This window comes from Geospiza fortis, unplaced genomic scaffold (genome assembly GCF_000277835.1).
Source record: "Geospiza fortis unplaced genomic scaffold, GeoFor_1.0 scaffold452, whole genome shotgun sequence".
In the NCBI taxonomy this organism is placed as follows: domain Eukaryota; kingdom Metazoa; phylum Chordata; class Aves; order Passeriformes; family Thraupidae; genus Geospiza; species Geospiza fortis.
Genome location: NW_005054369.1, coordinates 2,736,833 through 2,750,075, shown reverse-complemented (window position 1 = coordinate 2,750,075; position 13,243 = coordinate 2,736,833). Strand labels below are relative to the sequence as shown.

The following is a 13,243-nucleotide window of genomic DNA, read 5'->3' as shown; positions in this document are numbered from 1 at the left end:
GCGGTTCAGGTAAAAGCTTCAACCCTGTCAGCTGCACCACAATTCAAAGGATAACAAAAGCCAAAAAAAAGATTTTAATGCTATGTGAATGAATATTATATATTATGTATTATTGTGTGTTATATATTATTATCATATTATATATATTATATATATATTATATTATTCATATATCTAATATACTATATGATATATACTAATATAATCTATTATATACTAATATAAAATATTATATAGTATATATATTGTATAAAATATAGTACATATATAATATATATACTATATATTATATACGATATAATATATAGTACATATATACTATATATTACATAATATATCATATAATATATAATATATATCTAATAGAGTATATAATTTTATATGTGTGTATATATATGTGTGTGTGTTTATATATATTTATATAAAATATATATATATTCTGACATTAAGGAATATAGATCTGCAAGAAGAAACACCTGGAAACACATTCTACTGTCTGGATTTAGTTTTTAACTGTGTCTCCTGGCACACCTGAAAGCCACCTTTTAAATATGATTAAAACCCATTATATAGCAAGAAAACGCAGAAGGAAAAGTGAACAAAAGCTTAATTAGACAATTATTCACTTCTGAGACAAGCAGGTCACTGTTTCATCCCATGGGAAGGCTTTTCCTGACCCAGCCCCTGAACCTGCAGGCTCTGTCTGAAATGAAAGGACCATGGGCTGGCCAAAGTGAATATTGGAGAGAAAACAAATTCTGGTGTTGGCTGAGGGCTGTGGTTACTTTTAACAGCCCTGCAAGTGCTGTGACCTGGAAGGTTATTTTGCTGTGGGTGCATTTTTATGGGAAATCACACATCATTTAATGTGGGAGGTCATCTTGGAGGTGCCTAATTCTCCTACCAGTGCTCTCCTGAATAAAAAATGAAGTTGTTTCAGCGTGAGCTGGGCTAGGATGAGGTGCCTGGAGAGGAGGAATGGAACTGTTCCACCAACGTTCAGAGATTACAGCTCTGTTGGCACGAGGAAAGCAAAGATGCAGCAGTAATATTTAGATAAATGTCAAAGCAGCTGAACTTTTACATTTGGGAGGCTGCAAGAAATAAACCCAGATCTAATAAGACATCACATTTTGGCTTCTCCCAGACTCATCCAATAATTCAAGTGGTAAAGAACAGGAGGGCTCCAAGTCTAAGCTCCTGGGCCAACCCTGAGCACTGACCAGGCTGCTCAGGGCTTTATCCAACTGTGACATTTATCCAGCTGTGATATCTATCCAGCTGTGATATCTTATCCAGCTGTGATATCTATCCAGCTGTGATATCTATCCAGTTGTTTTGATTTTATCCAACTGTGAGACTGCCCATCCATGAATTTGGGCTCATATCAAACAGACACTTACAAATCACCAAAGAGGTGAATACACAATACTCGTCAGCACTAAATTAAAGGAAAAAAAAGTTAAATTAAATGGCTTTATCTAAGAATAATCAATGAGAATCTAATAATTTTAGATATATCACTGCCTATATCAAAACACCTGTCAGATACTATTGGGTGGGGCAAAAATTCTTTAAATGCCCCCATAGAATTGCTAATATTAGATAAATTGATTAAAATCTCCAGACTAGGGCAAGGATTAAAGCAGATTATATATAATATGATATGATATATTATTATATATATGATTTATATATATAATATAGTGTAATATAATATATATTAGATATATTAATAATATAATTAACATCATATATATTATATAAATAATATATTATAATGTAATATCATATCATATCATATCATATCATATCATATCATATCATATCATATCATATCATATCAATGTCACTACACAAATAGCCCTACAGTTCCTCCTCTAAAATTTGAATTTCTGTTTTCCAGGAGTCCTCACCCTCATAGCCATGATCCTTTTCCCTGTGAACGTGGAAGGGAACAGCCTGTCTGAAGAGCTGGCCCACAGCTGTTCCAGCTCCCTGCAGGAACACCTTGGATCCAAACACAACTATGGATATTCCTACTGGATCATGCTGCTCATTCTTTTCCTGAACATTGCTTCTCTCATCATCATCTATTTCTACGACCACGCCAGATATTCCAAGAAGAAAGAGCAGGAAAGACCCATAGAGAATGCACCAAAGGATGTTATTCTGTTTTAAGGACACCTTGGAAAAGGGGGTGTGAAGGAAGAGGACTTCAATGTGGACAGCAAATTTCCATTTGCTCTGAATTGTGTGCGCACTTCAATTCCCAGACTGTTTTGAGGACACAAAAGCCTGGTTTGGTTTTGTGCCTGCTGGCCTGAGCAGGAAGATCAAAGCCATTGTTTTGTAAAGCCTGCAAACACCAGGATCCCTTGGGATGGGCAGAAATGGTCACTGAGGTGCTGCTGCTCCATTTTGTTGCTCTGCCCAGGGATCTCCTGCAGGTCTGGAGGCTCCTGGGCCTGGGAGCACCTGTGGCCAAAATCCACAGAGCACAGAGGTGGAGTTATTCCTGGGGGGATTTAAAGCCCTCTGGAGGTGGCACTTGGGGACACTGGTGGCCTTGGCAGTGCTGGGGAACGGCTGGACTCCATGGGTTTTCCAGCCTACATGATTCAACAATTCCATGAGAGCAGAGAAGCCCGGTATCTGCAGGTTACTAACACAGAGAAACACCAGGAAAATCCTGCTTGAGCCCTGCCAAGAGCCAAGGGCAAAGCCGCACCTCGGGCAGGTGAGCCCAGCCCCTCTCCACACGTCCCTGCTGGCACAAAGTCCCCCAGGTGATGATTCCAGTGGTGATTTCTGGCCAGGGCCATCCCCTTGCCCAGTCTGAGGAGTATTTCATGTGCTCACAGACACAGGGCTGCAGGACTGCCCAGGAGTGGGGGAATCACAGCTCCATTCCCTTCTCACTCCTCCCAGGGAATGAGCACTGGGACCTTGGGACAGATCCAAAGTGCAAAATCCTGCTCAGAGCACGTGTTCAGCACTTCTGCCACTTTGTCCCTCACCTCTGCAGCCAGGAGAGACTTTTTTTATTCCTTTAAAAAGAAAAAAACCCTTCCTTTTCCTTTCCAGTGTGGTTTTCAGTCACACTCCACATCTGTCCTGTGATACAAGACGTGCTCGTGGAGATAAAACAGCACTTTGAAGAGGGGATGAGGAGATACAAGAGGTGAATCCTCACTATTTATGTCACAAAAATAAAGTTTGGAGATGAAAGCAGCCAGCACTTTGTGCAGCTGAGCTCTTTCAAAGGAACCAAAGCACAGGGATTTCCCATCCTCCCTCTGAGGGCAGAGTGGGGAAGAAAATAAAAATAAAAATAAAAGAGGATTTCTAAGACTTGAGGGGTGGCACAGGTCAATAAAATCAGGGCTGATCTTTGCTCTGCGTGCCTGGAAGTGCTGGGGAGGGCTGGAAACGTTGTGGTGGAGCCAAACATTTGCCAGTTTTGCTTTGGCTGCAAAAATTTTCACAGTTTCAGCGTTCATCTGTCAGTGTTGGGCCCAGCCAGCATCTGTCACACACCACAGCTCTGCTCAGAGGGGCTTGGTGGAGGAATGGAGTCAAAATAATTTTTAGTATAAAAATTATACTAAATTGTATAGTCTGATGGATGGAAAATTCTTCTGACTCCTTCTTTCCTCCAGGAGGAGCCAGAATTCCAGCTCTGGAATGCTCAGAGTGGCCTGGTGGAGGGATGGAGTCAGGATAATGCAGGAGGAGCCAGAATTCCAGCTCTGGGGAGCAGGAGCTCCCCCTTGCCTGGGAGCTTCTGCTGCATCCAAACACTGGTTTGGTGTGCTATTGTCAGGGTCCCTGTGGCAGGAAGGAAATGATGAATCTGACTCCGTGTTCTCAGAAGGCTAATTTATTATTTTATGTACTTATATTAAAGAAAGCTGTACTAAACTATACTAAAGAATAGAGAAAGGATTAAGACAGAAGGCTTAAAAAGATACTAATTAAAAACCCATGATTCTCTCCTCTGAGTCTGACACAGCTGGACAGTGATTGGTCATTAAGTAAAAACAATTCACATGAATCCAATCAAACATTCACCTGTTGGATAAACAATCTCCCAAACACATTCCAAAGCAGCAAAACACAGGAGAAGCAATCAGATAATTATTGTTTTCATTTTCCTCTGAGGCTTCTCAGCTTCCCAGGAGAAGAAATCTTGGCAAAGGGATTTTCCAGAAAATATGACGGTGGCAGTTTGGGAAATCACAGAAATCCTGCTTTTGAGTGCCTGCTGGGAGCACGTGGCTGTGTTAAAATCAGACTGGAGGTCTCTTGTTTGCCTGCAGACACCAGAAAGTCTCAGTGTAACAAATCTCACCTGCTTTGATGTGAGTGCGAGATCAAAGCCACCACAACACGACAAAAACCTGATTTAAACAGGAGTTCAAGTTGCAGCTGACTAACAAAGCTACCTCAGGATTCTTCCTCTGCATGTTTTATTTCAGTTTGAGGGCAGAAATTCCCTTCCCAGCACAAAGAGCTGCTCAGGAGCTGAGGAGCACCCACACATCCCTGCCCCAACCCCAACCCCATTGATTTGGGGTAATTAGCTGCAGAGTACAACATTTACAGGCAGAATTTTAAATACAGAAAGTTTGCATTTTCAATTTGCTCCAAAAGCAGGCACCCAAGACGAGCTCAAATTCAGAAGTTCTCTGTGAGCTGCTGGTAATTTCTCCTGAATTAGGGACGAACCGACCACAGCAGGAGGGAACACACAGAGCTGGCACCGACTTTTCACCCTAAAATTCCCTCAAATGCTTCCCTAAAACTCCCTGCCAGTGCTGGGAACTGGCAGCATAGCACCGTGTGCAGGGGGGAGTTAGAAATTGTAGAATTTATTATGTATGGCTGCCCCTGGACCCCTGATGTTTACATGCAACTATATACCATATAAACCTTCTGTCAAACTTTAAAAATTCTCTACAAATCCACTTTCCAGACCTGGCAGTGCCCCAGGCCAGCTTGGAGCACGCTGGGACAATGGGAGGTGTCCCTGCCCCTGGAATTGGGTGAGTTCAGGGCTCCATCAACCCCAAACCATTCTGTGATCTATCTGATCCTGCTTCCAGGCTCTCCTGCCTTTCACCCCCAGCCCAGGCTGCCCCAGGGCAGCCAGAGGAATTTTTCCCTGAGCTGTCTGGTAGCCCTGTAACAGAGATCATGAGCTGTGGCTGTGCTTGATTGAGAGCATTGATTGTCAATCCCACAGCAGGGAGTTCTGCTGCCCCTGCAGTGCAGCAGCTCCTGGGCACAGCGATTGCTTTTATTGACTCAGCCTCTTTGCCCCTGGCTAACAGCAAAGCTGCACTGCCTCTCTTTTCCCCTATAATTGTGAATTAACCAGCTCTGCATGCTGTCCAGGAGCTGTGCCCACAGCAGAAATTTTTGGATTTGCCTGCCTGAAGCTTTGCAATGTTTCTTATTGAATGTTTTCAGCTGCTGCTAAACTTTTGGTGACTGCTGATTTACCAGGGATTGAGGATCCTCAGTGGTATCAAGGAAAAGCTGCCTTCATTCAGCATTTCTGCTGCGTGTGTAACTTCTTAATCCAGTGTGAAACTTTGAGAGTGAACTGCAGAGCTCAAGTAGATGTGGCATAAATAAAATCACAGAATTAGAGGATGGCTGGTTGGAAGGGAGCTGAAAATTCATTCCATGGGCAAAGACACCTTCCACTATCCCAGGGTGCTCCAAGCCCTTGGGCACTGCAAGGGATCCAGGGCAGCCACAGCTTCTCCGGGCACCTGTGCCAGGGCCTCAGCTCCCTCACAGAAAAAAAAGTTTTTTTCCTAATATAAAAAGAAAGATTTCTTCCTAATATATAACTTAAATCTCTCCTCTTCAATCTAAAGCCATCCCTCCCTGTCCCGTGCCCCTGCAGAAAGCAGGGGGAGGATGTATGGCCCAGTTAATGTTATATATGATTGTTTTAAAGCCTGCAATTCAATCAGGATCACTTTAGCAGGAGCATCCAAGTGATTTATTTATCCTGAGAAGAAGAAGAAGTCACTTATTGAGTCAGAGCAAGCATTATGGACAGGTCAGCAGGGACTGGCAGTGAGTGATCCAAATCCAGCTGACATGGAGTCAGCCCAGCCTGTCCTGGTTCTGCTCCTGTGCCTGGAAAGGGAATTTTGCTGGACAAGGAGGATCCTCCCAGCTTTTTATTCCCATTTTCCTCCCGGCTGTTTGCTCCTGGAGCCATGAGAGGGCAGCAGGCTCCTTCCTAGGATTCCTTGGCTTTGCATTCCTGGTTTATTTTTGATGAAAAGTGGATGGAGAGAAAGGCAGGGAGGGATAGGGAGAACTTCCCTAACTCCACATGCCAAGCAATATTTGATTTCACCTCCTTAGGACTACAAAAAGAAAAGGTATTTTCCAAATTAAATTAATTTTTGAGGCTCTAATTGACATCCCAGCTCTGTGGGAATGGGCACAGGGGGATGGAATAGAGTGGTGGGTTCCTGGGAAAAGTTTTTGGCTCATTCCCAATATTATGTTATATATATTAATAAGAGGAAATTTGCCTCAAAAATCCCAGAGGAAAGTGAAAATACAATATTTTTTTAAAATTAATCAGAACTGATAAAGTTATTGATTAATAATGGTCAGAATACAGATTCAAAAAGAAAACAGGATTTTATACAGCACAGATCTGACAAACAAGGATAAAAATACTGAGTTTTGCAAAGGTAACCAAGGCAACAGTCACTTATATTTCTTGATCAATACAAGTGTGAGCAAAACCATCATCTCAAGTAAGAATAGAACTGTACCACTCAAAATCATTTTATAAACATGATTATTTCTTCCCTGGATGTAAGGAAGAGAGAATCTCTCCGTGGTAGACACCACCAGTTCTGTGCTGCCTTTGTTAAATCTCCAAGAAAATAAACCCAGAACCCACCCAAGTGCCCACAAGGAGGAGCCTGCTGCTGGCTGGGGCTGCCTGAAAGGTTAAAATTTCATTTATAAAGGAGGATTGTCAGCACATAAATGGTTCTTTTCCAGGCCTGGCACTTGGGCTGCAGTAGGGGGCAGAAAGCTGAGGATCCCTCAGCATCCATCTCCATCTGTCATTCCTGCCTGGGAGCACAGCAGGGCCCCAGACTTTGCTCTGATCCCACTCAGGAGTCACCCATCCCCTCCTCTCCTGCCCTCACAAGCTGGGACTTGCTCAGGTGCCCACATTTCCTGCATTTTGAGATAAACTGGATTGATTTTTCCAGCGCTTTGCTGGAAACGAAACTTTGCACAGGTGAGAAAACACAAAAATATGATTCAAAGCCCCTTTGAAATGGCCACACCAATGAAGATTTAAATGTTCTTTTCAGCCTCTTCTCTTACAACTGTCCCAGAGCTCCCTGCAGAACTGAAATTATATTGGATTTTAATAACACCTCTGGGTTTAATAGGAGATAATGAATGAAATCTGCCCACAGATGGGAAAGGATCCTGCCAGCGAGGGGGAATTCAGATTATTCCTCTGCAGCCAGAGGGGGACTCCTTCTCATCTGGAAATAACTTCCATTACTGGAAACTGCAGCTTCTGGTTAATTCTGGGGGACTATTCAGCTGTTTATTAATGAAGTGCAGGTTGGGAACAGATTTTGGGCAATTTACTGCACAAGTAAGGCTGATGGGAAAATACAAGATGCAGGAGAGAATGCAAGTCCTTCATCAGAGAGGGTGCAGCAGGTAAATAGAGCCAGGTGTAAGAAAGGACTTGAAAAGGGCAGCACATTTTGGTTTTCCTCAAAAAGATTTGTAAAGGAGAGCCAGGGAACAGAGCATTGACCTTTTCTGCAGATAATTCACTTCATCCCTCTTTTCTCTAAGGAAGATGTCATCACTTATTCCATGAAATGCTCCCTGGCGTGGGCCTGCAAGAATAAAGCCCAGAGGTTGATTCCATCATTTAGATTGATTTATTACACCTGTCCAAAACAATTTCAAGAGGGATTTTTTTTTTCCCTGGGAAGCTCTGAAGTCCCAACCATGCCCTGGTGAGGCTGCAGGAAGCCTCTGGATCACACAGAAAATACTGAACAGAAAATATTGAACAGAAAATATTGAACAGAAAATATTCCCTGGCAATTCTGAAACCCCCAAAACAAGGAGAGACCAGCACACTTTTTGTACACAGACCCATGCCCAAGGTGAATTTTGAGGCTAACATGAAAATATATGAAATATGAGTTTCATCTGAAAGCCACAAAGCAGCTTGAAGAAGGGTTTAGTTTGGATTTCCCTCTCCTGGAAACCACAAGCAGCTTGTTAGTGTTCATTCAGGTTGAGAGCACCTGAATTCTCATCTGGGGGTTGGAAGAAAAGATCCCTCAGCTGTGATAACAGAGGGGAGAATGTTTGTTTGAAATGAGAGGCTGCAGCCCCGATAGAAAATAATGACCCTGAAATGCAGGAGGCTGCAAAGGATCTCTGGAAATGAGGTGAAAACAGGAATTGGAATTGTCTTTGGCATCCCCAGCCAGGTGCCAGGGAAATCTGGGATTTCACAGGGCCCATCATGAAGGAACAGGAAACTGCAAAGCCAAGAGGTGCCCCCAGCATCTCCTTTCAGCCTCAGCAACAAATATAATTCAGCTGGGGAGATGAACCCTGTCCAAAGTGTGGGCAGAGAAGGATTTGGCCTTCAAATCCATGTCAAATATGGAATATTGTGTGGTGTACTTAACAAAAACAAACAAGCAAACAAACCCCCAAACAAACAAAAAAAACCCAAAAAACAACAAAAAACCCCTCCACAAACAAACAAAAACAAACAAACAAACAAACAAAAAACCCAAAAAACAACCCAAAAGAAACCAAAACAAAAAAGTGTTTCCAGCAGGAAAGGAATTGCGAAATGATGATTTCCCAGGGTTCAGCATTGAGCACTTCCCTCACCAAGTATTCCCAAAATCTGTTCCTCAACCAAGCCTTTAGCATCACTTCAAGAAATCCCAATACAGCCAAGGACAATAAAAATATAAAATTCAGAGGGATGTAAATCTTGTGTGTTAGCAGGCTTTTGTTTTGAGTGACTCCAGAGCAGCACAAACTCCTTTTCGTTCCCAGAAATTCCCTTACAACCAACTGGGGCTGGAGAGAAATCCCAGGATCCTCCCTCACCTCCCAGTCGTGACTTTAAACCCAGGAAAGAGAATTAAACCCCATTTTCTGAGTAGGTCTGGAAGCAACTGGGCGCTGAGATCCTCTGGGGAAAGGGAAAGTTAATTAACAGTGAATTATCTTGAGAGAGCGCTCTGAGGGCCCCAGGCAGCAGCAGAGCCATTATTGCCTCGTTTCAGCTGCCACCTCCTCATTTCCAGGGCAGCTCTCAGCTCCTCAGCATTTATTTTTATTTCTTCACTGTTTTTTTTTCACATTGTTGTTCTCCCCTTCCATTAGGACTTAATGAAATTCTTCTTTCATTGAGAATTCCATCCTTGCGCTGGATGATTTTTCTTCCACAGGTCCAAACATCATCACCCCCCTAATGGGATCTCCCCAGCTACAAATCAGCCTTCGGCTCTTGATTTTTTTTTATTTCTTGATTTTTATTTCTTGATTTTTGTTTCCCAGCCAGATGTTTCAGGGGGATTTTTCCTTCCTTCTCTCTGTGCTCTGCTCTGGGTGATGAGGTGGGGATGGATTTGGTGATCCTGGAGGTGTTTTCCAACCACAAAGATTCTGGGATTATGAGAAGAACCTCTTTGCCTTAAGGGATGAGGCACAAAAGCCCTAAATCCCCCTGTGGGCACAGGGAAACTCAGCTGAGCACCTGAAACTGGGGCAGTAAAATCAAAATTCACCAAATCCATCTTGAGTTTCAAGAGTCATTCCAGTGTCCTCTCTTGGAGCAGGGTGGATATGATTTGATGATTTTGATGATTTTATTTTATGGTTTCTCCTGTATTTCTTGACAAGGTGAATTAACAACGTAGTGAGGAAATGTGGAGAGTGAGGATTATTGTCAGGATCTCAGCAGTGGGAGAAAATTTCAGGAGGGTGAAACATAAACATCTCCCCCCTTTTGCTGGGCTATTTTCCAGCCAGCAGGAGAAAACTGTTGGAAGTTGAGAAAGTGAGAATTGATGAGCACTGGTAGAAGATATCCCCAAAAAGTGATTTGAATCACAAAAGGCATCGTGGCTCTCAGCTGCTTCCAGGACTGAGCCCTGCAGGTGTCAGAGCTGGGTGGTGAGGGATGCACTGAGCATCCTGTGACCCCAAAAACATCTCCCTGTAAGGCTGCACTGTTGGGAAGGATGAGAGTTTGACCAGAAAGTCTCACAGATATGTGTGTGCTTAGCAGAAAGATTTTTAAATGTAGAGTCTGCAGAAGGAATAGAGGTGGAAGCAAGGTTTGATATAGAAGAAAAGAATTGCTGAGCCAGTCTCACTGGCTAACCAAGGAGGCAAAGGGTGTGTTAGTTAGAAGGGTTTTTATGGCTTAGAGCAAAGGATAAACCCACCCCAAACAAGAATTTTTTACCAAGCACAAAGAGAGCACAGCCAAACAAGTCAGCAAAGCTGCAAGTAGGAAAAAGGGCTCAGAATTTTCCACTGCAAGAAAACTGAAAAACAACTTCTGGCTTAAAGTGTGATGTACTGACTGTTAGTGATTGGAGAACGGTAACATGAATATGGTAATTATAGTAGTTGTGATAGGCTGTAGATTAAAGTTAAGGTGTAGATTGGTGCTACTGTATGAAGATGCTCAGCAAAGAAAAGTTTATAAAGCATTGTAATCAAAAGAAAAGTCTATAATGCATGTGTTACCAAAACCAAAGGGTGTCCAGGCCTGCCTGCAGCTGGAGCTGACAGCTGTGGGCACAGCTCTGTCACCCACCACCCTGGGCTGCTGTAACTCTTGGATACAATAAACTGCATTCTGTACACAATAAACTGCATTTTGTACACAATAAACTGCATGTTGTATACAATAAACTGCATTTGTATACAATAAACTGCATTTTGTACACAATAAACTGCAGGTTGTATACAATAAACTGCATGTTGTATACAATAAACTGCAGGTTGTATACAATAAACTGCATTCTGTATACAATAAACTGCATGTTGTATACAATAAACTGCAGGTTGTATACAATAAACTGCATTTGTATACAATAAACTGCATTCTGTACACAATAAACTGCATTCTGTACACAATAAACTGCATGTTGTATACAATAAACTGCAGGTTGTATACAATAAACTGCATTTGTATAGAATAAACTGCATTCTGTACACAATAAACTGCATTTTGGAGAGCCCCTGGAATCCCACATCCCTCATTTCTGCTCTTACACTGCACCCCTGGTGACAAGGGCAGGGCCCCAGAGGGGTGTCCTGGGCAGATGTGGGACACAAAGTGGGACAGAAGGAGGTGGCACTGCTGCCACACTAAAAGGGACAGGATCCAGGCTGTGCAATCCCTCATTTCCATCATTTCAACCTTTCCAAAATCTGCAGGTAGGAAAATCTGGAAAGGCAAATTTTTCATATTCTGAATGAATATGAATTTTTCATATTCTTGAGATTAAAAAAAAAAAAAAGAAAACGAATCAGCAAATAACAGAATTTTTGTGTGGAGCTAGAAGGAATGAAAAATTCCATCCTCATGGAAATCTCTCCTCCTGCACCCCCAGAGAGGCTGGGAGTGCCCAAGGCCAGCCTGGATGGGGCTTGGAACACTCTGGGATGGTGTCCCCGGAATGAGATATTTTTAAAGATCCCCTCTACCCAAACCAGTCTGGGATTCTGTGATTCATTCCAGTACAGACCACTATGGTTCTGGTGTCTCTGGCAATATTTAATTTTATAGACATATTCCATGGGTGCTGTAAGCTTTATATGCTTTAATCCCCACATTTTCTGGATAGTTCCAGCATTATTTGAAAGGCAGAAGAGTTATTACATGAAAAATTATAAATCAGAGCAAACAAATGAGGATAAATGGAAACTGGGAGGTGACACCAAGCTAACTTGTCTTTATTTGAGAACTTATTCCTTCAAGAAAAACACAAGAGATCCACCTGACCTTCATCTGAGAGCATCAGAGTGAGTGCCACCTGCAGAAAAAAATGCAAAAAAAATGCAAAAGAACGAGTGCAAGGGTGGGAAGGAGTTTGCAAAGAGGCTGAAAGGAGCACAAATGGTCCCTGGCACTGAGGGGAGGAGGGGGCAGCCAGGACCCCCAGCCCTGCCCTGGGGAGGGGCATCGTTGGCTCCTCACACACCCTCCAGAGGGGAAAAAGGACTGCAGATCAACCCAAAAAGGGATGAAATGACTTTAAAATGATTTTCTTTTCAGCACAGCACCATTGTTTTGGCACCCAAACCCCGAGGGAGGCGAGTGGGAGCTCACACAGAAAATGTCACTTGGGGAACAGCAAGTTTGGGGCAGGAGGAAAAACTGGAATTTTGGTGCAAACTGAAATGCAGCAGGAGGAGAACTGTACAGGGAAACCATCAGATGCTCCAGGCTGATATCAGGGCCCATAGAATGAAATCCTTCACCAAGCACTGCAGAAATCAACCCAGAATAAAAAATTCCTCCCTTTTTTCTCTGTGGTTATCCAGGTGATAAAGAAATGTTTTCCTTCAAAGCAAGGCAAACCCAGCTAAGCCATGTGCTGTCATATTGACTGAAAATTCAGGGAAAAGAGCAGATTAATCCTGGTTTGTAGGCATGAGCTGGGCTTTCAAATGCCACTGCTCAGGCAGGAGCAGAGTTTGAGTCCCTGTTCCAGCCAGGTGATCCCAGAGTCAACACCAGAGGTGTTCTTCTGACAACTCAATTTTCCCCTACCTGAAGACATCATTTCCCCTTCTGCAATTCCTTATTCAGCTGAATGGAATTGTTCCCCTCCAGGAGGGTCTCAGGACATTCCCAGAAAAACCCAGCATTTCCAAAGGCTCCCAAAGAGTGGGACAGGGAGCTGGGCTTGGCAAATCCGGGTGCCCAAATTCCAGGATGGGTTAAAATCCATCCCATCCCACCCCTGCCATGGCAGGGACACCTCTCACTGTCCCAGGTGCTCCAAACCCCAATGTCCAACCTGGCCTTGCTCTTCCAGGGTCCAGGGGCAGCCCCAGCTGCTCTGGCCAAGAAGGAATCCCAGAGATGAGCATTGGGAGCGGGACAAAAATCCCAAATTCTCACAGAGTTTTGTTGTCTGGCCCCATTTCAGCA

General features: G+C 43.2%; 1 protein-coding gene across 1 annotated transcript in view; it reads left to right on the top strand.

The window, feature by feature from the left end:
• CLRN3 (clarin 3) overlaps positions 1–2,181 on the top strand; it is a 9,938-nt gene extending 7,757 nt beyond the window's left edge. The window contains exon 3 of the mRNA XM_005424512.1: positions 1,907–2,181. Coding sequence (XP_005424569.1) covers positions 1,907–2,181 — 275 coding nt within the window. The remainder of the gene's footprint in view (positions 1–1,906) is intronic.
• The last annotated feature ends 11,062 nt before the right edge of the window (positions 2,182–13,243 follow it).